At 36.9% G+C, this 22,864-nt stretch overlaps 2 protein-coding genes and 1 long non-coding RNA gene across 3 annotated transcripts; 1 reads left to right on the top strand and 2 right to left on the bottom strand.

Moving 5' to 3' along the window:
• Nucleotides 1-16,858: 16,858 nt before the first annotated feature.
• Nucleotides 16,859-18,745, top strand: LOC113314037 (protein ENHANCED PSEUDOMONAS SUSCEPTIBILTY 1-like). Its single transcript, XM_026562811.1, has one exon. It carries the CDS (start codon nucleotides 16,923-16,925, stop codon nucleotides 18,345-18,347), a length of 1,425 nt encoding a protein of 474 aa, XP_026418596.1. The 5' UTR covers nucleotides 16,859-16,922; the 3' UTR covers nucleotides 18,348-18,745.
• Nucleotides 18,746-20,666: 1,921 nt separating this feature from the next.
• LOC113307562 lies at nucleotides 20,667-21,581 on the bottom strand. Its single transcript, XR_003339173.1, has 3 exons — nucleotides 21,343-21,581; nucleotides 21,129-21,266; nucleotides 20,667-20,828 (listed from the first exon to the last, which is right to left on the bottom strand). It is a non-coding gene; the product is annotated as an uncharacterized LOC113307562 (long non-coding RNA).
• Nucleotides 21,582-21,588: 7 nt separating this feature from the next.
• LOC113311436 lies at nucleotides 21,589-22,292 on the bottom strand. Its single transcript, XM_026560275.1, has 2 exons — nucleotides 22,202-22,292; nucleotides 21,589-22,119 (listed from the first exon to the last, which is right to left on the bottom strand). The coding sequence occupies exon 2, from the start codon at nucleotides 22,111-22,113 to the stop codon at nucleotides 21,589-21,591; it is 525 nt and encodes a 174-aa protein (XP_026416060.1). The 5' UTR covers nucleotides 22,114-22,119; nucleotides 22,202-22,292.
• Nucleotides 22,293-22,864: the final 572 nt, after the last annotated feature.

The following is a 22,864-nucleotide window of genomic DNA, read 5'->3' as shown; positions in this document are numbered from 1 at the left end:
ACGTTTAAAACCGTTGGAAAAAATCTGAATTAATTGAAATTGTTTTAATGCGCGTTTATGAGACCTCTCTCTATTCTCCCCTATATAAAGCGATCACTTTATCTCATTTCGTTTCGTGTCCAGAAGAGCTACTATCCTCTTCTTTTCGTCTTCTCCCCCTGTGTGGTCCTTTATTTTTCATTCCGTGCGCAATTGATGTTGAGGTCGTAAGAGTGGGCAAGTACTGTAGTGCTAACAGTGCTTGCAACAGGCAGTTTTATCCTGGATACGAACTTGACCACAGGGTATAGGCATCACTCATTCTTGAGGCGTACCGTTCAAATATCGTGTTAAGGACAGCGTGTTGAACACGTGACTCTGTCCTCTGTTTGCAGTACAATTGAGTGTCTATTTACTTTCCAGAAATTAATCTTTTTATTCTAACATCTTTCTTGAGTGTATTATTGTTACAGACGCAACAAAAGCTAGTAGACATGGGAAGTAGAGATCAAGAAGAGTTTGAAAGAGAATACAGAGAAAGACAGTTCAATAATCGTGGAGGAAATAACAAGATTCAAAGGCTTGATAACCAACCAGAAGGTTATGGAGGGCAAAAGAAATATTATAACCAAGGCCCAAGAGGTAATAAAGTGGTTTGGGAGCAGATAAAGATACCACATCTAAAAACTGTGATAGACAAAATCTGGGAAGCAGCAATTTTAATGGAAAACATCCCTGAGCCACCAAATATGGGAAATGAGCCACCACCAGGGAGGAGAAGTAGAGAATTCTGTGCTTATCATCGTTTCCACGGTCACACCACCAGTAACTGCAGAAATGTGAAGAAAATTATACTCAATATGATTGATCAGATGAAGCTAAACCACTTCCTAGTGCACCACAATAGCATCTACCACCACCACCAGAAGGGCATTTCGATAATACATTCTTTCATAAGCATAGAATATTTCCACTGAAGTATGTCCACTGAAAGAGAGATAATTGGAGTATCTAATTGAAGTATTTCTTAAGCCGAGTTTATGAAAGAGATAGTGATGGAAGAGAGATACTCAATCTGGCAAAGGTATCACCACTGAAAGATTGGCAGAGACAACCTATTTCTTTTACCGCAGCAGAATTACCAGGAGGTGGAGAATCGCACGAGAGCCCATTAGTGGTCAAGTTGGAAATCAACCCAAAAGAAAAAGCTGATGAAGATGCATAGGATGACGCAGACACATGGGCTATAAATAGAATAGTGATAGATATTGGTAGTTCAGTCGGCATACTGTTTTATCACACATACAAGACTATGGGTGGTAGAGATGACGACCTCATACCATCAACCTACAAGATATACGGTTTCAATGGATCGGCCAATAAGCCAAAGGGAGAAATAATGATGTGAATTCTTCTAAAGAGCATATCCACAGAAATATTATTATGCGTTGTTGATGTAGAATCTCCATATAATTCTTTGATGGGAAGACCATGGTTACATGGTATTCTGGGAGTGGCACCAACTTTCCACCAATGCATCAAGTTCCCCTTACCTCAAGGTATTGGAGTAATAAGATAAAATCCAAATGAAGGAAGAACTTGTCATGAGATTGATGTTGACAAATGTGAAGAATGCGCAAGCAAGCGAATAGATTGGAAACAGCAGATACAAGAAGGCAAGCGAGGGGAGAGATTAATGGTAGATGCTGTGAACAAGGAAAATGAAATAAGGAAAACTTCTGTCAAGGTGGCACAACCGCACGAGAGAATAAACATAGCAAGTGTGTCAAGAAGAGAGAATTCCAAGAAGGAGAATTGGTGTTGAGGCATAAACCACCATATCAAAGAAATGGTAAAGGATCAACATAAACCACCATACCAAAGAAATGGTAAAGGAAGCTTGGGGGACGCATGGGATGGACCATATATGGTCAAGAAAGTTGTTTGAAATGCAACGCATGAATTAATAGATGACAAGGAAGGAAATCCATCTGGTCAACTTTGGAACCAAGCATATTTGAAGAAATATGGTGCATGTGGCAGTCATAGCACACCAGGAGAAATAGAATATATGCGAACAAAGATATTGGAAAGTGTACGCGAACTCAATGAAGCATAGAAGGAGAAAGAAATAAACAAGTGATCCCAAATATAAAGTTCTTTAAGAGGTAGTTATTATGTAGGCGAATAAATAAAAAAAAAAAGACATCAGAATTGTATTAATCAAGAGTACAAATGCAAATTAAAAAATTCTTCTTCTTTATGCAAACCAATCATATCATATCAGAAAAAGGCAAAAATAAGACCTTATAATAAGACCTTAATATAAGGCAACAGAAGAAAAGACTCTAACTAGGGAGGCTAGGCATCCAATTGTGGCGTGCACCCTAGTTCGCATATACAACAAGAGGAAAATATAAGACCTAACGCACGTCATAATTGGGGAAAACTTAGTAGGAATGACTTGGGGGAAAGCTACACCGACCCTGAAACCTGAGTCATGGAGATTTGAGGTGAAACGAAAGTCCATCCAGGAGAGGCGCCTTAGTCGAAAGATTAAGGTGGTAAGGTCTCTCCTAAGGAGTGCAGAAACTCAATCAGGGCATCGGGGTACACGGTTGAGTCAAGAGTGCTTGGGGCTCTGGAGCATACCCGACCGCTCTTGACAAGTCTTGACTATAATGCACTCGGTCCTCAAGAAACCCCATTTAGGGTGCGGTCTATTAACCATAAGCCATATCGGCGGAGGGATAAGAGGCCGCGAAATCAACTGATTGTTGCATTATTGGATGTGAATAGCCCACCCTAACCCGGTAGGGGTAAGTTTCCTTGAAGGGGAAGTCAGGGGAATATAAGGACGGCACCCTCCATTAGGGAGCTGAATTGTGTCAAAAGACGCAAATATCATGAAGCTTTTTACTCATGGGGGTAATAAGTCTTGTCGTATTTGCGCGTCAGTACATCCTGTAGAGGCAATAATACGTGAAGATGATAAGGCGAGATCAATGGGTCATTGCATGAAAGTTTAAAGACTTCCTGTGATTTCTCCGCACAAAAGAAAAGAATACCTTAGGAAAAATAAGACCTCTAATTAGGGAGGCAAATAAGACCTCACGAGAAAATCGAAGATTAACATTGCTTTGCAGGAAACAAAGGAGCTCAAAGATAAGAACACTTATACAATCTAAAGACAAGAAATAAGAGGATGTATAGACGCGAAATAATAAAACATAATATAGCTGAGGCAGAAACAAAGACACGTTCGTAAAGCAAGGTAAAGAAAAGGTAATTATGACATGATATTAAATCATTTAGTTGTATAAATGAAGTATGTGAATAAATAAATGATATATTACCGCATAATGAAATATCGCATAAGGCAGATACACGCATACATGATAACTTTACACATATCAATTCCCATGAATAAATGAAAATTCATACATAGTACTACATAACATCTGCATAACTCAATCATCTTGCAGCGATTAACAGAGGAAAGAATGGGAATGCAAGCATATAAAGGAGTTTTAGTCGCCCCCATATGATAGATTCACGCATGTGTTATATATTATTATTAATGAATATGCAACATACTATTACCACAAAAATGTTATTACCACAGGATTAACTCCAACTGTTGGAAAGAACAGTACTTTGCTTTTCATTTTTTTAATAAGTGCAGGGGAAACAAGGGGAGAATTTACATTAAAGAAACATCAAATGCTTAGGAATTCACAGTGAAGAAAAATTCTCAGAGACTAGGAAATATCCGATATACAAAGAACTGACAAAGAATTTACAATTGCGAAAATATAGAAAATATCTTCAGAAGGAATAGTTATTTTCCACCCATGTCATCTTCATTACCCTCGTCAGCCTCAGAACCACTTCCCTCCTCATCAGTCTCTTCATATTCCTCATATTCTCCCTCACTATCAGAGATGTCAAAACCTTTTTTATTAGGAGAAACTTCAGTGAAATTATAATTTGACAGAGGAATGTTATTATCGACGCAGACTTTCTTAACAGCCGCCGCGTCACGAACGCGAACATCATCCTTGCTCAAATTGGAAACAGTGACAGTCAACTTTTTCTTGAGTCTGCGGTATTTAGAGTCACGAGCGGAACATCTCGCCTCTAGATTCTCAATTTTCTCAAGATACTTCTTCTCATCATCTGCGAAAGAAAATCAGAAGGTTAAACCCACATAAGAATGGGAATTCAGGAAATAATAAATGGATAAGAATAATAAACAACCTTCTTTTTTAGAAATAATATCCTTAACAAATGCGGCATGATCAGCCTCTAAGCTAGCATTTATGGCTAAATCCTTCATAGAGTTATCAATAACCCTAGCAGCCCAATCAAACTCAACCTCATTTTCTATAAGAAGTCGAGAGCGAATCATATTATCTCGCTCTATCATCCCGTTCTTTTCGCTTACAACCCGATCTCTTTCCACTTGAACTTGGATATTAACATCATGCAACTCCTTTAAAGCCTTCGCGCCGTTGACAGCGATATTATCCTTCTCAATTACAAGATCTTTGTTTTTCTTTTCCAAAACTTTAATCAATCCTTTGGCTTCACGATAACGACGTCTAAAGCTATTGCAAGCGGATAACATGCTCCTATGTTCAGCTTAATAATTTCATCTCAATTGCACTGGGTTAAGAGCTTCTAAGTCAACATCAACAATGTTATTTAAAAACAAATTAAGATGTTCTACAAGGATCTCATCATCGAGGGGATAGTGAATGGCCTCATCAGTTAAGTTGTAAATTTCTGCAAGAACATACAACTAAAAGAAGAACGAAAATGACGAAGAATAAAGAAGGAGGAAAAGGTACACACCGACTAATTGTTCATTCTTATTGCGGAGTTCTTCCACGCGGTTGGAGCTAGAAGAGTAATTGACCTGGAGCTTAGTATTTTCTGTTTCCAGAGTGTGAATCTTCCTTTGAAGATTAGAAGTGACAGCATGAGACATACGGGCGTACTGCATTAATAAAAGGAAAGCGAAAGAATCAATATAAGATGTAGACTCATATTAAATTAGTAGCGAAGAATGAAGCACATGAAGAAAACTAACCAAAGATCCAAATGCAAATTGAAAATTTGGACTTAATACAGAGGCAACTCCCGAAGAGATTCGTGGCTCAAAGAAGGGGCGTCACATATCTTAACCACCGCTTCACAAGCACGACCCAGTGAGGTATTACAAACGCCGCATAATGTTTCGGAGAAGACACTTGACAACTGTCCCATAAAGGACTCGGACTCGGGGCTACCAGGGAGAACAAGAGTATCATCTTCAGAATAAGAAGGAGAGGGAGAAGGAGCCTTTCGCTTCTTGGAAGGATTCTTGGATGAAGATTTAGAAGTGGTTTTCTTGGATCTAATTTTATTCTTACCCTTAGAGCCTCCAGCTACCACCTACGCGAATAATGAGAGACAAGAAACAGAGGTAACAATATTGTTAAAATTAAACAAAGAGTATTTCTTACTTCATTATCGTGCGAAGGCGAGGCATGACGAAATTTTTTATTAGCCTTCTTTTTCTGCTTCGCAATCTGAAACCAAAAGAAGAGATAAGAGAAATAAAAGACAAAAGGAAGGAGGTAAATAGATAAATAAGGTCAAAGATAACATACCACATTAGCCTCCTCGAGCCATTTAAACTCCCAAGGATTTTACGCAGGAAAATCCACAGGAAGGGGAAGAGTTGAACCATCTTCACTTCTGCCAGTTATATAGAGACCATCCAAAACAATAGGATACTCCGCCCAACGAGTATCTTTGATTTACGAGTGGAAATATTAGTAGAGTTATGAAAATCGACATCACACATGATTCTTTCGTCTTCTGCGATACCGTTCTTTCTTGTCAAGCGAATGCCCCATCGAAATGATTCATTCTTCATAATGGCAACGTCATAGTGAGTGAAGAAAATCTCAATTATGTAAGGGTTGATCTCCCTATGGGAGTAAACAGATTCTAATCATGACGCACGACGAGCGTATTCCATAAATATCCTGATACAGTCACCACTCAACTGGAATATGTTGCGCAAAAATCTCGCATCAGATAGAATCTCATTGAACATGGGAGTTTGGGGATTATAGAGGGGAACAGGAAGACCAACAATAAGTTCTCCCACTGAAATAATGATCTTCTGATCGTTCAACTGGTCAAGCGAAAACCATTCAGGACCAAGCGTAGAAGAAGGTTCTGATCCAGGAGGGATGGATAGTAAGAAGCCTCTCTGACCAAATTTGGTCTTTAACCTTTTGAATTCTCTATCATTCATCCAACCAGCTTTAAGAGGCATTTTCGGTATGGGAATGCAAGATAATGAAGGATTACTCAAAATGATCAAAAAAATCAAGATCAGGATGATCAAGATGCTGATAATGAGAAAAAGAGTATGAGAACGAAGAAAGTAAAGGAAAAAGAATGATAAGAATGATGAAAAGAGAAAGAGAAGAAAAAGGGAATAACCAGGTCAAAGGTTCAATGAAAACAGAAGGAACTCAACAGATGAAAATAAAGGTTGCATAGAAACAAAAGAGAGTAAAAAGAAGAAAGAAAAAGACGTGTGACAGTAAATAAGATATTTACTCCCGATTCCCAAGAGATCCTTTCTCATTAATGCCTCGATTAAGAATGGATGGACATGAAGAGGCAGTTATTAGAGACGTGTCAGATAGTAAGTGGTTGAAAAGACACGCGTAAGTTTTCATGCCAAAATCACGGGAATGTGTCGGCAGATAAGAACGCGAAAAGATGAATGGGTGCGGAAAAACAACGAGTAAAGTTCCTCATACCGATCATTCTACCGAAGAACGATATGAGAAGAGGAAAAACGTGGGTACAAAATACCGCACACCTATCAGCTATGCGAAATTATAACCACAGGGACTGAGCGAAGAAGACCGCATACTACGTATCCAGAATGACGCACCAGATGACGTCACCTGATCACGAGTAAAGTGTGAAGATCTATGCGGTAGTATAGAAGTCGTGCGGCAATGGTAAATCCCTATGCGAAAGTGACGCACGTCAGATCCGAAATAAGGGGCTTTATTAGCTGTCCTCCACTATGTAAACTCCTATATAAGGAGCCGAGCGCCTTTGTAAAAGAGAGAGGTCTTTTTAGATTGTTCTATAGATTTTACTAGAGGTGTGGTTGTAGGACTTCCTGCAACTACAAAAACGACGTAAAATCTATGATAATCGAAAAATTAAGATTTCACGAAAACTTTTTTTTGATTGAAATTTCAATCTAGAAATTCTTTGATCATGGATGAATTTTTTCGGAAATTCTTACGATTTATATGAGATATTATGATTAAGATCTCTCTACTGCAAAAAATTTGAAGAAAAACGATCGAGATTCGATCATTTTGAAGAATTAATTTGTTTCTTCAAATACAATTTTGAGGGCCATAAAAGTGTGACGCACAAAATCCATTATAAATCACCCTATAGAAGGTTTCCCTTTGGTCGACCAATTAGACTCATGTATGCATTTCCAGTTTGTAGCCTAAGCAATTGATTTTTAGAAATGCTCTAGCAACATTTATTATGCATACAGTACATTACAGCCTTGACTTATACTGATGAGATGCATCAGCGTCCACGATAATCTTCTCTTGAAGCTTTGAAAGTCATCATTTATCTAATTTTCGCCTTTGTTGAGAGATTTAAATTGATGTAACCTACAGTTAGATCTGTAATCTCGGTTCTACCATTTTACTTAACAAAGCATCCTCTTGAGTCCAGGAATAATTTTCACTACCGATAAACTCTGTCTAAACTAATCTAAGTTATTTGATCTGAGGTTCTTAACAAATAATTTCAGGTAAATTCTAAATGTCTAGATTAAAACATTTTGTCTAGGCCTTGTAATTCTCTTTCGGTAAGAATGGATTGAAGAGCCGACATCACGGTAGCTTTGCCGCATTCATTGTGATGATGAAATGTGTAAATGTTGTAATGTTACCCGAAAGAGATGGAGAGCTGGTGGAGTGCTGCCATCGTGAGAGCAAAGGAGAAAGAGGAGAATGAACACAAACCTAACATCGTGATAGCCTCGGACATAGGTAAAAAAGGCCGGCAATACAGTGGTCCTTTAAAAAAGTTAATTAACTGGACCAGATACGGTTGGGCATGTCATAGCAGTACAACTGCAAAGGGCCCAACATTTCATGGTTTAATTGTCCGAACATCATTATTAGCATGCCAGTTGCCGCCCAGTGTCCGGATATGGAAGATGCACGTTACATTAGCACGGTTAAATGCAGTGGGGAAGCCACGATTTTAAGAGAGAGATACACCCCTTATTCCACAGGAAACAGAACATGTCAATAATATCCACCCACCCCTAGTTTCCCAACGAGAGCTACGACTGTGACCATTGTATCCATGCTAACTTATCCTAACCATATACAGTATTGATTGCATCACAAATTAAACTAGCACATCTGTGGTTGTTCTTGTGCTCAAGCTAATCCAAGGAAAAAATCGAACAAATTCTATCGGATCTTATTTTGCGCAAGTTCGATACTTTACGGATTAGGAGGGTAATCGGCTAGGGATAGATGTAACGGCTTCCAACTGTTTTTGGTTTAAATATTGTCATCTATAAATGGACTAGGGTATCATCGAAGGCCTGGGCTCAACCTCTCGTGCTCCTTCGGCGCATGGGATTTTAAAATTTTACAATGTTTTCCCTGCATTTAAATCCTAAAAATCATAGAATATTCTGTATAATTTTGATCTTTGGCATATAAATTCTAGGCGATGTGTACTAATGTAGAGTTTTGATGAATCCCAAATGTGTTAATTTCATTACATGCTCAAACATAAAAATGCTCGCAATGTTGAGGTAGTATGTGATAGTGGCAAAAGGAAAACAATGATTAAGTTTGTCTCATTCCTTAAACAACCAAGAAAGTGTATTTTTTTTTTCCTGATGATAGAGAAAAATCCGATTACAGATAAGCAGAGATCTGCATTATATCAACCCAACGGGAGGGTGAAATTTGAAAATAGCCATGATAAGCTAAGTTACCAATGTATTTAAACTTTCTTGAGTTGAACTCCTTACAAAGTACTCTATTAAAACTACTTTTAAGTTTGATAATCATATCGATCGTGCAGTTAGCCTGCCAACAGGTGTTCCTGGTTTTTCCTTCTATTGCTCTAGAGAGGTTCCTGTTTACGCCTGCTAAGTTTATTTCTCTGCACTTCAAAATGAGAGCCCATTTTAATGCTTCAAGGGAAGCTTGGATGTCTGGTTCATCTTTTCAAAAAGATCTGATGAAGTAGCTTCTCCTGCCAACAATGTAGCTTGTAGGTGTTTGGATACAGATACCAATCCATGTTAGTTCAGTAATATCATCATACATAGCCAAATAGGAGAAAGTTACCAAGTTATTATTGATAGTGTTTTCAATGTGGTTGCTTCTCATTGGTGGTTTAGTAGGAACCACCATGTTGTTGTCATACTCCAGATGGTCTATGATTTGGTTTCCTGTAAATATAGGGTTAGGTTTCTTCTTTTGAAAAACCACCTTACATCTGGCTTTCCAGACAAACCAGGATATTGTAGCACATAGTGCAGCCCAATCTCCCCAGTGAGATGGGCATTTGTTTTTCTTAAACCAAGTGAGGCACCAGCTGGAGATGTAGTCACACCCTAGAGTTTCTCTTTGGAGATTGATATTACATTTAGCCCATACAACTCTTGTGAAATCACAATCCATGAATAAGTGATTGCTTGTTTCAGGATACTTATTGCAAAGAGTACATATTGGGTCTATATATTCCATGAAAGAAGAGAGGTGAGCACTGACTGGAAGAATGTTAGTTTTCAGTTTCCAAGCAAACATCTGGATCTAAGAATGGTCCTTAGGTTCCCGATTTTTTTATCATTTTATCAATAGGAAGATTCTTCTTTTTGACGAGGATATTGTACATGAATTTGACAGAGAAGATTCCTTGAGGATGGTGTTTCCATCTTAGGAGGTCTTTTTTATGCTTATAGATAGGAATACGGATGGCTAGCTGAAAATTGGGACCAGACAGGGTGTTATTGAGCAGAGAAAGGTTCTAGTTACCTTCAGAGATGAGATCACTAACATGGGTGGCAAAGGAATTTCTTTTAGGGTTTATGGGAACAGTTTGGCATGGGAGCCATAGGCCTTTCCATATATTTATGGAATGCCCATCTCCAACTTCCCAAATAAAGTGGGGTTGGATTAATTTGATTCCTCTGTAGACCCATTTCCAGGCCCAAGAGGAACCACCATTGCAAGAGGAGTGAAAAGGATTAGAATTCGGAAAGTATCTCGGCTTCAGGGATCTAGCCCAGAGAGAGTCTGGTTGGTGGAATAGACGCCACACATTCTTATCAATCAGGGCTAAGTTCCACTTTCTTAAATCTTTCAGGCCATTACCATCATTCTCTTTATCTTTACACATGATATCCCAGGATTTTATGTACGTAAAAGCCCTCTTTCTTGTCATTTTTTCCCCATCAATAGTCACGCATGAAATTAGTGGCTTGTTTGGTGATTTCAAATGAAGGATAAAGCAAGACATGATATAGAATGGAATGGTTTCTAGGACGGTCTTAATAATAACATTCCTACTAGCAGGCGAAAGGTTTATACTATTCCATCCTTCGAGTCTATTTTCCACATTTTCAGACACTTTTTCAAAAGAGCCAATTTTGGATTTATTGGTAAACAACGGAGCTCCCAGGTATTTATCATTTATAGAAATTCGCTGAACGTGTAGGATGTTAAAAAATTTCTTGAAGAGGGTGCCAGAGACTTTAGGAGAGAAAAATATGCCAGATTTATGAAACTTGATCAACTGACTAGAAGTATTTCCATAATGAGTTAGGACTTTTATGAGGCTTTTACTTCGAAAGATAGTAGATTTGGCAAAGATGAGACAGTCATCTGCGAAAAACAAGTGACTTATGGAAGGGCTTTTATTGGAGACTTTGAAACCAGAAATAAGGCCAAGAGATTCAGCATTATAGAGGGTTCTGGAAAAGGATTCCATACATAAGATAAATAGATAGGGAGACAATGGGTCTCCTTTCAGCAAACCTCTAGAGGGTTTGAAGAAGTCACAAGGGCTTCCATTAATGAGGATGGCAGAGGAGCTAGTAATGATGCATTGTAAAATTAGATTGCACCAACTTTTGCAGAAACCCATCTTTTCAAGAATAGCCATGAGGAAACCCCATTCCACTCTAGCAAAGGCCTTAGCCATATCAAGCTTAAGACCCATGAAGCCCACCTTTCTTTTCTTTTTCCTCATAGAGTGGATGGACTCATGGGCACTGAGAATGTTGTCGGAAATCTGTCTTTGATTGAGAAAGAAGATTGATAAGGGGAGATTAGGAATGGAAGGAAAGCCTTCATTCTATTGGCAATAACTTAGGAAATGGTTTTGTAAACTATATTGCATAAGCTGATGGGTCTATAATCACTTGGAGTGGAAGAATGTTGAACTTTGGGGATTAAGGAGATGAAAGTCTTGTTTAGCTGTTTTAGCATGTGTCTACTGTTAAAGAAAGAGTTAACAGTATTAAAAATATCAGTGGACATGAGATCCCAGTTTTTTTGAAAGAAACAAGCAGGAAAGCCATCAGGGCCAGGGCCAGGGCCAGCAATAGGAGGCATTCCGAAGAGAGTTGTACATCTCCAAAAGCTGGTTTTTAGGACACTCCAGGATCCGAGAAAATGACGGATTAGGCATGTATTAAATATTTTATAGATAGGATTTGTCAAATAATTTAGCCGTGATTACTAACGCTAACAACTTGCCATTTTTTTTCCTATCTGTTTGCCCCCACTAACCCAAATTTCCACCCCAATCGGATCAAATCACCAATCCTTGGATCACTTTAATCGTAGTGCCTCTAATTAGATCTAGAAACTTCTCAAAACCGAAAACCACTGATAGAATAAATGTTTTCATTCTCTTAGAGCAACTGCAATGGTGCGATCAAAACCATAAACCAAATACCAAAAAAACGACCAAATTTAAGTTTAGTCTGTGGTGTCACACTAGGGTGGAAGAGTAAATTTGGTCAGGATCACTTTATACGTCCGCCCCATCACGGGATCATTTTATACCTTCGCCCCACCATCCATCAGGATCACATTATACCTTCGCCTCACTGAGGATCACATTATACCTTCGCCCCATCATCAGGCTCACATTATACCTTCGCCCCATTCATCAGGATCACATTATACCTTCGCCCCACCATCATACGGATCAGGATCATATTATACCTTCGCTCGGTATCAGGCGCACTTATAATGTCCGCTCGACTATATTTGGTTTTGGTCTTGGTCCCAGACCAAATATACTCTGATATTTGGTTTTAGTCCGGGTTTTTCTCTTTGGTCCGTCCCATTGTGCCTGCTTTGTGGACCATATTTATAGTTTTACTCGCCCGATGTGGTTGCTCTTACTTCGTGTTTATCAAAACTGAAACTTCACAACTTCCCCTTGATTTTTACGAGTTTATTTTTCTTTTACATAGCCATTAAACTTGAATAACATACTTAATCAACTTCAATCAAAGAAATATCTTTAATTTTATTTAAAACCCCAATTTTTACTGAAACCGATTCCAATTCCAATTCCTAAAGAAAGTTTAGCTCGAAAGGATGAAAGTGGATGCCAAAGAAGAACGTAAATCATCAGAAGAATAGAATCACCATCTTTATGGTTGCCATATTTCTGGACTAGAAATCTTTCATATTAAGGTGAATAAACTCAGGTGGACGAAAAATAGAGACGCAAAATCATTATAGATTTGTGTGATTTGATATAATTTTTTTTCCTTTTTCAGATTTAGTTACTTTTTTGTTTGTTTGAATAGAGATTGAAGAGGAGCAATGGAGGAATAAACCCATGCGGACGAGAAATCTTGACGTAAAATCAGTATAGGTTCGTGTGATTTTTTTTTCTCTTTTAGATTTAATTAATTTTTTGTTTGTTTGATTAGAGGTTGATGAGGAGCAAAGGAGGGTTGTAAAAGAGTTGTTGAACAAGAGGTTTCATCAATCTCTTCAATTTTCATTTCTATTTTATTAGTTATGTCGATCTTTTTGTTTTAATATTCCCTTAGATACAATTTGTGTGGGATTATTCGTTAGGCTTAATGATACAACCATAATTTTAATAGTTTGGGTACAGATGTGTGTGGTTACTGGCAACTAATTAAGGAAATGCGAAAATGATTTGCCATAAATCCGGTGCAGCTTTTTAAACATCCAAGGGGAAGATATGTGGTAAAAGTTTCAAGCATATTTGAATTTATGTTGGAGTTTTGGTTGCAGGATTACTTTTTTGTTTTACTTGAATTGCAATACATGATTATGTTAAAAATTTGTCTTCGATGAACTCCCAAGAGCCTTCTTATTTATAGTTTGTGTATCATTAAATGCAAGTGGTACTCGGGTTAGAATGTATTCTATGACCATCATCAAAGTCATTGTAGCTATGTTCATTCGTGGTCTAAATTGCTGGAGTAGTTTTCTAGAACCAAACTTGGTCGGAATATGGTTCTATATTCGAAATTATTATCATACTTATGTCCTTGGATATATAATATGCAAATTATATTTTAGGTCTTGCATTACTACAAAAAGACAAGCATGCTTAAGGAGTCTACCAATTTGGGAATGTATTGTCTTATAGAACATTGTTTGACTGCTTATTTCAGTTATAACATTGTTTGATTGTTTTGTCTTTATGAAGCATAGCATTTGGAAGCTCTGCTATTACTCTTTTGAACCCGTCAGATTCTGGAGTACCTCCCTCAAACTAAAATGCTTTATATGTTTAATGTCGTATAAGCTTGTGCATTTTCGGAAATCCAATTATTCACACTCGATATTAATATGTCATGATTCTGGTCTTATTGGTTGTTAGACTAGCGATGGGACATGGCCACCATTCTTTATTTCTAAAAGTGCAATGTTGGAGAATCCATTTACAAACCCGCTTCTCTGATTTAGTTTGCCTTCTAGCATTACTAACTAAAGAGCTGCAGTGTCATGGTCCCACGGTCGTGCTCGAGGTAATAAACTTTTAATAATCTAGATATTAAGTTTGTGTAAAATTATTTCTTACCGTGGGGGTAATTCACTCCTTAGTGATGCTTTAAAAAGGTAATTTTCTTAAATGAAGTGGATGAACATGTTGTATGTAGTCTTTTCTTTAATGTCAATTTTGTTCATCTGGCCCTCTTCGATGTATCTTTTTATAACACCCTTAACTGCCTTTACCTCTGTATTTTTAAGCATGTTTGATATGCCCACAACATTCTCTAACAGTGGGTACCTTACCATATGATGTTAATTAGATTCTCACCAAGTTTTCTGACATATGTATGCTTTTGTATGCAGTGGCTTGCAACAGTGGAGCTTGGATCTTTGAAAGGTCGTCATCCTTTACTGGAAGATGTAAAGAAGAACGCAATACAAGAGCAATATGGAACTGTGTTGGAGATAGAAAACTTGAATATATTCATCCCGATGAGACGATTGAATGGCCAAAGCAATACTTAATGGATGCTAAATCACACTGTTTATATTTTTTTTATTATTTTTTTCTTCTTTGTTGTTTTGAACAAGAAGTATCTTTTGTTGATGAACTTAAAGATGCTTGGGTTGTTAACTGAATTCAAAGTTTATTTTAATTGAATGTGTTACATTTGCTTAGAAAATTCATATATTGGCTTGGTTGTAGTGTCAATCTAAAAACAATAACGAAAGAAGAAGGAAAAAAAACTAAAAGACAAGAGGAAAAGAAAATCTTATACAATTAGATCCGGCTGAAACTGAGTCACCCGAATCAGATCATGCTGAATCAATTATATAATTTCGATAATCATCACCTGTCATTGTTTCTGGACAAATGAAATTGGTTGATAAAATCGGACAAGATGAACCGTCCTATAATAAATAGTACACCAAAAATATGACAGACTTTAGGACAGATATATTTATTGTATAACTCTATTTTCGACAGTTCTCGTCTGTCCTAAATTACGTGTTTTGGACTAGTGTGTTTTGATTTCTTCCATACTAGGATTTAACAGGAGCTTATTATTGTCGGCAGAAGTTATCGTAGTAGGAATAAGATTAACAATGTTGTAGTCGATAGTGGGATTAGAAGTAGTCAGCAGTTGCTCAAAGTTATTAGATAAGCATCCACCTAAGAGATCTTTTCCTTCAATCCAATTATTATCATAGTCATAAAGACCCACAATGTTGTTTCTCCTATTTCGGACAGTAGCTTTAGAGTGGAAGAAGCTTGTATTTTTTCTCCCAAGGCGATAAACTTTTCCTCGCCCTTTATTTTTAACATTTCCTCTTCATGGTTATATGGTTTTTCAAGCTCAGATTTAGTTTGAATAAAAACAGGATAATTGGTGCTGTGAGAATGTATGCCACAAAAAAAAAGTGAACTACACTTTGGAGCAACAAAAGTGATGTATTACCTTAAGATCTTATGCGTTTTCCGATGCAATTTCAAGGACTCGGTAATCGGTATCAATATCTTTCCGACAACATATCCGGAAAGGAGTAAATATTAAGAAGATTAATGAAGTTAAGAAAACCAATTAGGACCATTAGATTAGGCATCAACCGGGTTGATCTGCGGACATAATTTGTTTAGAATTAATTAAACTTTTTATTAATTGTACGACTAGCTCCCACCATAAGGAAAGATGAAAATTTTTGTTGACGATACGACCGGATCCACTACAACGATTGAAAATGGACATTTTCCTGTAATTACTGAGGGTAATAGTGCAAATAAAATGTTTCTCTGAATTATAAATTAGTTCCGACAGTCCCGATACAATTCTGCAAATTCAATGCATTAAATTAATAGTTTACAAATCCCTATCTTGTATGGAGGTATACAAAGAATATCCCGAAATAATTAGGTTTTTGGAATTGTTTTTTTTCCTTGTTTTCTTTTTCAATTAATAAAATTGACTTCAAATCAATAAAGTAACATTTCCGATGAAATTAAGCCGTAAGAATACATTAAATTTATCTTGAAAATCTGTATTAATGATGAAATCTTCAAACGAATTTACTGAAAATTGAATTCCATCAACTTTCTGCCTAAATATTCGAGAAAAGGTATTGCTGGTGACGATCTTGGTTTCTCCAGTTGAATCAAATGTTTGTTTGATTATTATGTTTGGGGATTGAGTTTTCAGTAAGACGAGATTAAGTATTCGTATTTCTTCGAGAGAGAGAGATTTGGAGTTTCGACATCGGGAGAAAATGAATGAACAAAACTAAGTTATGACGAAGAATGAACATCTCATTCAGTTGATGGGTGTTTTTTCCATTAAAGAAAAGCATTTTCCGCTGAATCGTTCACAAAGGATTGACTCGTTCTAAATGTGTAAAATGAATTGGACTGTGTACTGATATAGAGCAGTTGAGAATTTTTATAAGGAGTAGTTGGACATTAAGTACACCAACCAGACTGACGTAAAGATTAGTGTGTCTACTACTGCACCCCATTACTGATGGACCCTTTTCTTAGCTGCCAAAGTAAAAGGATAAATAATGCCGACGTCCTAGTTTCTCATTTCACCACAAAAGAAAAAAAAGAGGAGAGATCAATGCGCATGCCATGCCATGTGCTATGGTATCATGGGATGGTAGTTGGTTTCTCTAACCCAAATTAATCAATTTCTCGCATTGTGTTCAGTGATTAAAATCTACAAGGTTTCATTTAAGATATTTTATTTATATATATATATATATATATATATATATATATATTATATATCCAACAGAGTTGTTTTAGAGTATGACATTATAGCTTTCAAAGAGTATTTCTTAAAGGGAGTATATGGTGACAAAATGAGTGTTTCCGAAGTTCGTCGTGTCTCTACAACAAAAGTAAGGCCGGCAAGTTACATCCATAAATCTACAGATAACTTTAAACGGATTGATTTAAATCCATGGGATATACTATTTTTGCGGCAAGTATATTCGCAACGGGGTCTTCTCTTTGCTAAATCGCAATCATTTCCCGGGCGAAAAGATGAAGATGGAAAGACAAACAATATTGTTATCAGTAACATGATAAGTTCCATGTCACATACACTTGATCATTTTTTTCCTCTAGCTGGTCGTCTTGGCATCAAAAATAATGAAGATGATAACACGGTCTCCGTTTATATCAACTGCAACTTTGAGGGAGCAGAGATCATTCATGCCACTGCAGACATATCAGTGAAGGAAATCGTCGCTCAGACCTATGTTCCTGCAAGCGTAATAGATCCATTGTTTTCCCTCAATGGGGTAAGAAACTACGAAGGTCAGTCACATCCTTTACTCTCTATACAAATAACTGAACTTCTAGACGGTGTGTTCATTGGGTGTAGTGTAAACCATTCTGTTCTTGATGGTACATCATTTTGGAATTTTATTAATTTGTGGTCTGAGATTTCTAGATCTTCTGATAATCATACTCCTTGTCCTCATCCGGTCTTTGAGCGTTGGTTTATCAAGGATACAGATTGCCCCATCCGTCTTCCGTTCTCTGTGGCTGATGAATTTTCGGTAGGAATGAATATCTGTAATACTAAAGCTTTGGTGTTTAAGGGTCATGTAGAGAAAATTTTCCATTTTACTAAAGAAAACATTGCAAAATTAAAAGCTAGGGCGAATTCTGAAATAATTTCTGAAACAAAACAAAATACAGCACTAATCTCTTCGTTACAAGCTGTATTGGCTCACCTTTGGATAGCTGTATTGCGTGCTAGAACTATCATAGATAGCACTTCTGACGAAAATGAAAAGACTGCATTTGGATTTGTGACAAATAACAGAAGTAAGTTGATTCCACCCTTGCCAGAAGCTTACTTTGGTAACTCAGTATCTTTGCTAATGATAACTGCAAAGGACGACGAGGTGCTCCAGAGGGGATTTGGGTTCCTAGCTTCGTTATTGAATGAGGTTGCTAACTCTAACACTGATGGAAGGATTAGAAGTGAACTCGAACGGATAACAGAGAAACCTTTTATCATAAGTGACGAGGCAGGAAATACAAAGAAGGATCTATGTACGAGGAGTTCCCATAGATTCAACATGTATGGAAACGATTTTGGTTGGGGTCGACCTATTGCCGTGAGAACCGGTATCCGTGGAAAATCAAGTGGAGTGACTACTGTGGATGAAGGACCAGTTGAAGGAAGTATTGACATTGGTATCAGCCTTCCAATTGAGGTTTTCGAGGCTCTGGAAAATGATGCTGAATTCATGAAAGCCTTCATATTTTAACCTTTTCTAAGATCTTAAATAATGATGTACTCAGTAATTGTTTTCTCTACTGCTTTCACCTATCCGTCCTGTACCTCCATTTGTACATGCATGGAACGTTGTAGACTCAAGACCCAATTGTCGTAAAACAGCTGAAGAGTGGTCTATTCTGATGGGAAACCGACGATTACATCCAGCATCTTCTTAAATCTATTTTATCTCGAATTTGTATCCATCATTTCTTGTCGTATATTTCAGCATTTTCTCAAATCTATTTAATTCAGCATTTTCTCAAATCTATTTAATTCAGCATTTTCTCAAACCTATCTAATGGTTTTCAAGTTAGTTATTGTTCTAGTAAGTTAAATTTAGTAAATATAATTGTTTTTGTTAAGCTTGTAAGTTATTGTTGGGAAAAATTTGGATCGCGCGCTGCGCAAGTGTTGAAGAAGTAACTCCAGCTCATGTACAAAATTCAACCATGCCTTTTGGACACCTTACTATCTTTCACAACTTCAATTTGTACTTCATTAAACATCTCTCCACTGTAATGCAACTTTACTTGAATTTGTGGTTCTTGACAAATCAGTGATCTCACTTACTGAAACTCGTTTGGTCCCAGCCTTATCAAACTAAAAGAAAAAATTGATATGTAAGGTGGCTGTATCATTTATCAATTCTTTACCGTAATTAATTTTCTTTGTTGGTATTATCATGAAAGCAAACAAGAATCAAGGATTGGATCATCAGCTGATATTTGATTTCTTTTAGCGCGCCATGTAATAAGGATATTATGGGTATTTTATTGAAAGCAATAATTACAGATTATGATTACAAAACCGAAAAATATGCAATATACGATTAAACTCGAATAGATGACTACGGCTTGGTGAAGAGTTTGATGACGTCACATCTGACTCATCCGACAGTGGTAGAGGTGCGCATTCAAGTTTTGCTTGCGCAGCGCGCCATCAAAAATTTTCCCGTTATTGTTCTAGTGAATTATCACTCGTTTATAATCGTATAAAACACTATTTCTTCTTTAATTCCCCAATTACTTTTTTCTTTAAAGTATATGTAGAACAATTCCTAGATCAAAACATATTTATCAACAAATTAGAGATAAATGTGCAAGAAAAGTAAAGTAGATCGACACAATTTCTTTTACATGGTTCGAACGTTAGTTAGATCTAAATTTCTTCATTATTTGATTTTTGTTTTACATAGGACTTCATTAAAGGGTTTTTGTGAAGCTATAGATCTAGGTGGTAGTGGAGGATGAAAGAGAAGAAGAAGAGAATAAGAGAACCTGCCTTCTCTCTCCTGAACTTTTTCCTCGTGCACTAAGAAGAAGAGAATAATAGAAATTACATTTGTATCATTTGCTTAGAAGTTAAGTTAACTAAGCTAGGTAAAAAGGTGTGGGTGATCCTATATTACTAAGTTGCTACCATTCTAAGATGACGCCACATGTCGAGTGAGACATTTTGTATCCAAAGCATAGCCTTATTAAAAAAAGAAGTGGGAATTGGGTAAATACTCCTTCTACTCATGACCCAAATCATTAGTGTACAATTAATTATGTATAAATTCTTTAAAGAGCATCTCTAGTAGTGATTGGAACTGTTATTTATTGACACATGAGATTTTAAACTTATAATAAAATCCACGGTCGGTGTTACTGTAGTACAGGGATAAAATTATTGGATGGTAATATCAGTGACCTGAGTTCGAAACTCGCCAACATCAAATTCTATACTGATCAAAAACAAATAAAATAAAGTCCATCGCTAATGTCCGAAGTTGGAATGTATATAGACAACAAAAGGTCTAAGGTCTATTCCTATGCACTATATCAAAAAAATTATTTGACATGTAATGCGGCATGGAAATGAGTTTCCCTATGATAGATATGACAAATTTGATTAAAAATATATGTTCCCTTTGTCCCAAATTAATTGAGTTAATGTAGTTTGCACAATTATTAGGGGCTTGTTGTATACAAGATAACAAGCATTAAGTACATACTTATTAGTTTGGAATTGGTAGCTATTATTGGAATAGTAAATATCTCGGGGAATTGAGTTTGGTGTATCAATGGAATATTAATTCCCGTTTTACCCTTACTTGTAAATTTTTTAAATTTTCGGTGGAGTCCACCACTTAACGAAGATGAAATCCAATATATTATCGGATACAAAATGGGCTTTTTAATAAAGTAACCACCTTTTTGAACCATATTTAAGAAACTGGCCGTTTTTTTGAATCTTTATATAAACTGGCCGATATTGACATTTTCCATCCCGTTTTTTTCAAAAAACGGATTTAGATAGTTAACTGGCTACGTGGCAGTTAACCTGCTAGGTAAAAGACGACTTAACCCTCGTCTGAGTTCGTAACCAAACCAGTATCGAGTCAACTCGGTGACTCATTGCAACGGTCGGATTTGTAACGGTTGGATTTGTAACGGTCAGATTCAGCTTCATTCATATAAATTAGGCCCTGCAGAGAAAAACCATAGTATTTGTCATACTCAACAAATCAAAAAAATAAAAATAAATAAGACATGAGCCAAAATGAAGTAAACTCTCCAGGCAGCAGTAGCAGCAGCAAGGTAAGATTAAGATTAAAACAACCCCTAATTTCATGTTCTATTTGTGCACAGGGAATTCATGATCCAAAGGTATGTCCTTGGATTTATTCCAGGTGCAAATATATACCATGTAATGGTATAAGGCAACTATTGTGTTCAAAAGCAAAAGAAACAAACGAAAAAATGTTTTTGAAGTGTTCAATTCCAACCTGTCAGTACTTTGAATGGTTTGACGATGCCATCGATCCTGTCAAATGCAAGATGGTGAAATTACCAGTAGAGAATGGTTGTTACGCTTGCGGAGAATCTGGTCATTGCTTCAAAAACTGCCCACTGCAAAATCAAACCTGCAACAAAGATCACTGCAAATCAAAAATGGAGATGAAATTTTGCAAGAATGAACACAACAAGAACATAGCATACCTCACTTGTACAGATTGTGACGGTTTTAAATGGGTCTCAGATGAAGTCTTCATTGCTGCAAAAAACAGAATTATGCATTCAAGTTTACAACTTAATGCTATATGTAAGGAACTCAACAATCTGAAAATGTAACCTGCAAATGTACTAATAAACAACCATCCACTTTTGATTCAGCATTAATTCAAGTCTACAAAAGAAAAAAATATTGTCTTCTTAAACACAAAAAATCAGAAAACGGATCTCAAATCATTTCTTCTTAGCCTTTCCATTTCCCTTTCCCTTTCCTTGTTTTATATTCTGAGATACAGATCCAATGCCAAAGAAGTTCTGATAAAGGTTATTTATTGTAGAGGGTGGAGTAGAAGATGGTGCTATAGATGGCAGACTCATAGGTGTTGTGGAAGCTGGAGTAGAAGATGGTGTTGCCAAAGGCTGACTGCCAGGCCCTGTAAAACATTCACCAACAAATGATGCCGTTCTCTTCTTCTTGTTTGACTTAGCTGCACCCCTAACTCCGGTGGTCTGACTTGGCTCTATGTTGCTGAAGGTGAAGCTTTGTGCATCACATTCAGTCCTTTGCCTCTTTGCAGTTGGATTAGATCCCACTTCACCACCAGCACATGTTCTTTTGTTGTGGTTAGTAACATTTCCACATTTCCCACACCTCCTTTTTGTCTTCTCAACACGAGGTTCATCATAACTTCTTACCCTCTTGCTCTTGGGTCTTCCTGGTTTCCTACTGTGAGGAGGGTTCAAGATCTTCTTGTTCATGTTTGGCTACAAGAACAAATGCACTTATATTAATGTAGTTGAGAATATAAATAGGGCATATAGTTACAAATTTAAGAAGAAAAAGTACCTGGACCCATTCACTTTTATCATCTAGTGGTGCAAAAGTTGGTGCATATGTGGCCTTATAGTTCTCCACTGAATAGTAATCACTGCAGTACCTGCTCAAGCAGAGTATGTAAAGGTTAGTGCTAGATATGTGGCCTTATAGTTCTCCATATGTGGCCTTATAGTTCTTCACCCTTCATGTACTGACCAAAATCATCATCAAAGTCATCCATGTAAGCAGGTCTTTCATCCACATCCTTACCTTCACATTCAAGATCAACATCAGTACCATATAATAAGTTACAAATGCAAATAAATGAAATCAGTTATAAATGAAATATACCTTTTTCTTTGCCTTCTTTTTCTCCTTCTTCTTCTTCTTCTTCTTCTTCTTCTTTCTCTTCTTGTTCTTCTTCATCTGACCCATACTCAATGTCTTCATCACTGTCATATACTGGAGGAGCTTCTGGATTCTCAATTGGGTGACATTCATCTTCTTTGGTGTTTTCCAGCTGAATATTGTCCACATCTTCAACAAACTTAACTTCATTTGTAGCTTTTGACTGACTGCAACCACTGCTACTAGCCTGAGAATGTTTGGATATGGGCACATCCATGAAACTCAGCTTTCTTGATGCACCTTCAACTGATTTATCCACACTATTTAGCCTTGGGGATCTTCTAG

The sequence above is a fragment of the Papaver somniferum genome, chromosome 9, assembly GCF_003573695.1.
Source record: "Papaver somniferum cultivar HN1 chromosome 9, ASM357369v1, whole genome shotgun sequence".
Lineage (NCBI taxonomy): Eukaryota > Viridiplantae > Streptophyta > Magnoliopsida > Ranunculales > Papaveraceae > Papaver > Papaver somniferum.
The sequence above is the reverse complement of the archived record's forward strand: the minus strand, read 5'-3'. Positions and strand labels throughout refer to the sequence as shown.

Bases quoted from the DNA above. Each gene is read 5' to 3' on its own strand.
- LOC113311436 (XM_026560275.1), bottom strand. From the start codon at position 22,113: ATGAACAAGAAGATCTTGAACCCTCCTCACAGTAGGAAACCAGGAAGA.
- LOC113314037 (XM_026562811.1), top strand. From the start codon at position 16,923: ATGAGTGTTTCCGAAGTTCGTCGTGTCTCTACAACAAAAGTAAGGCCG.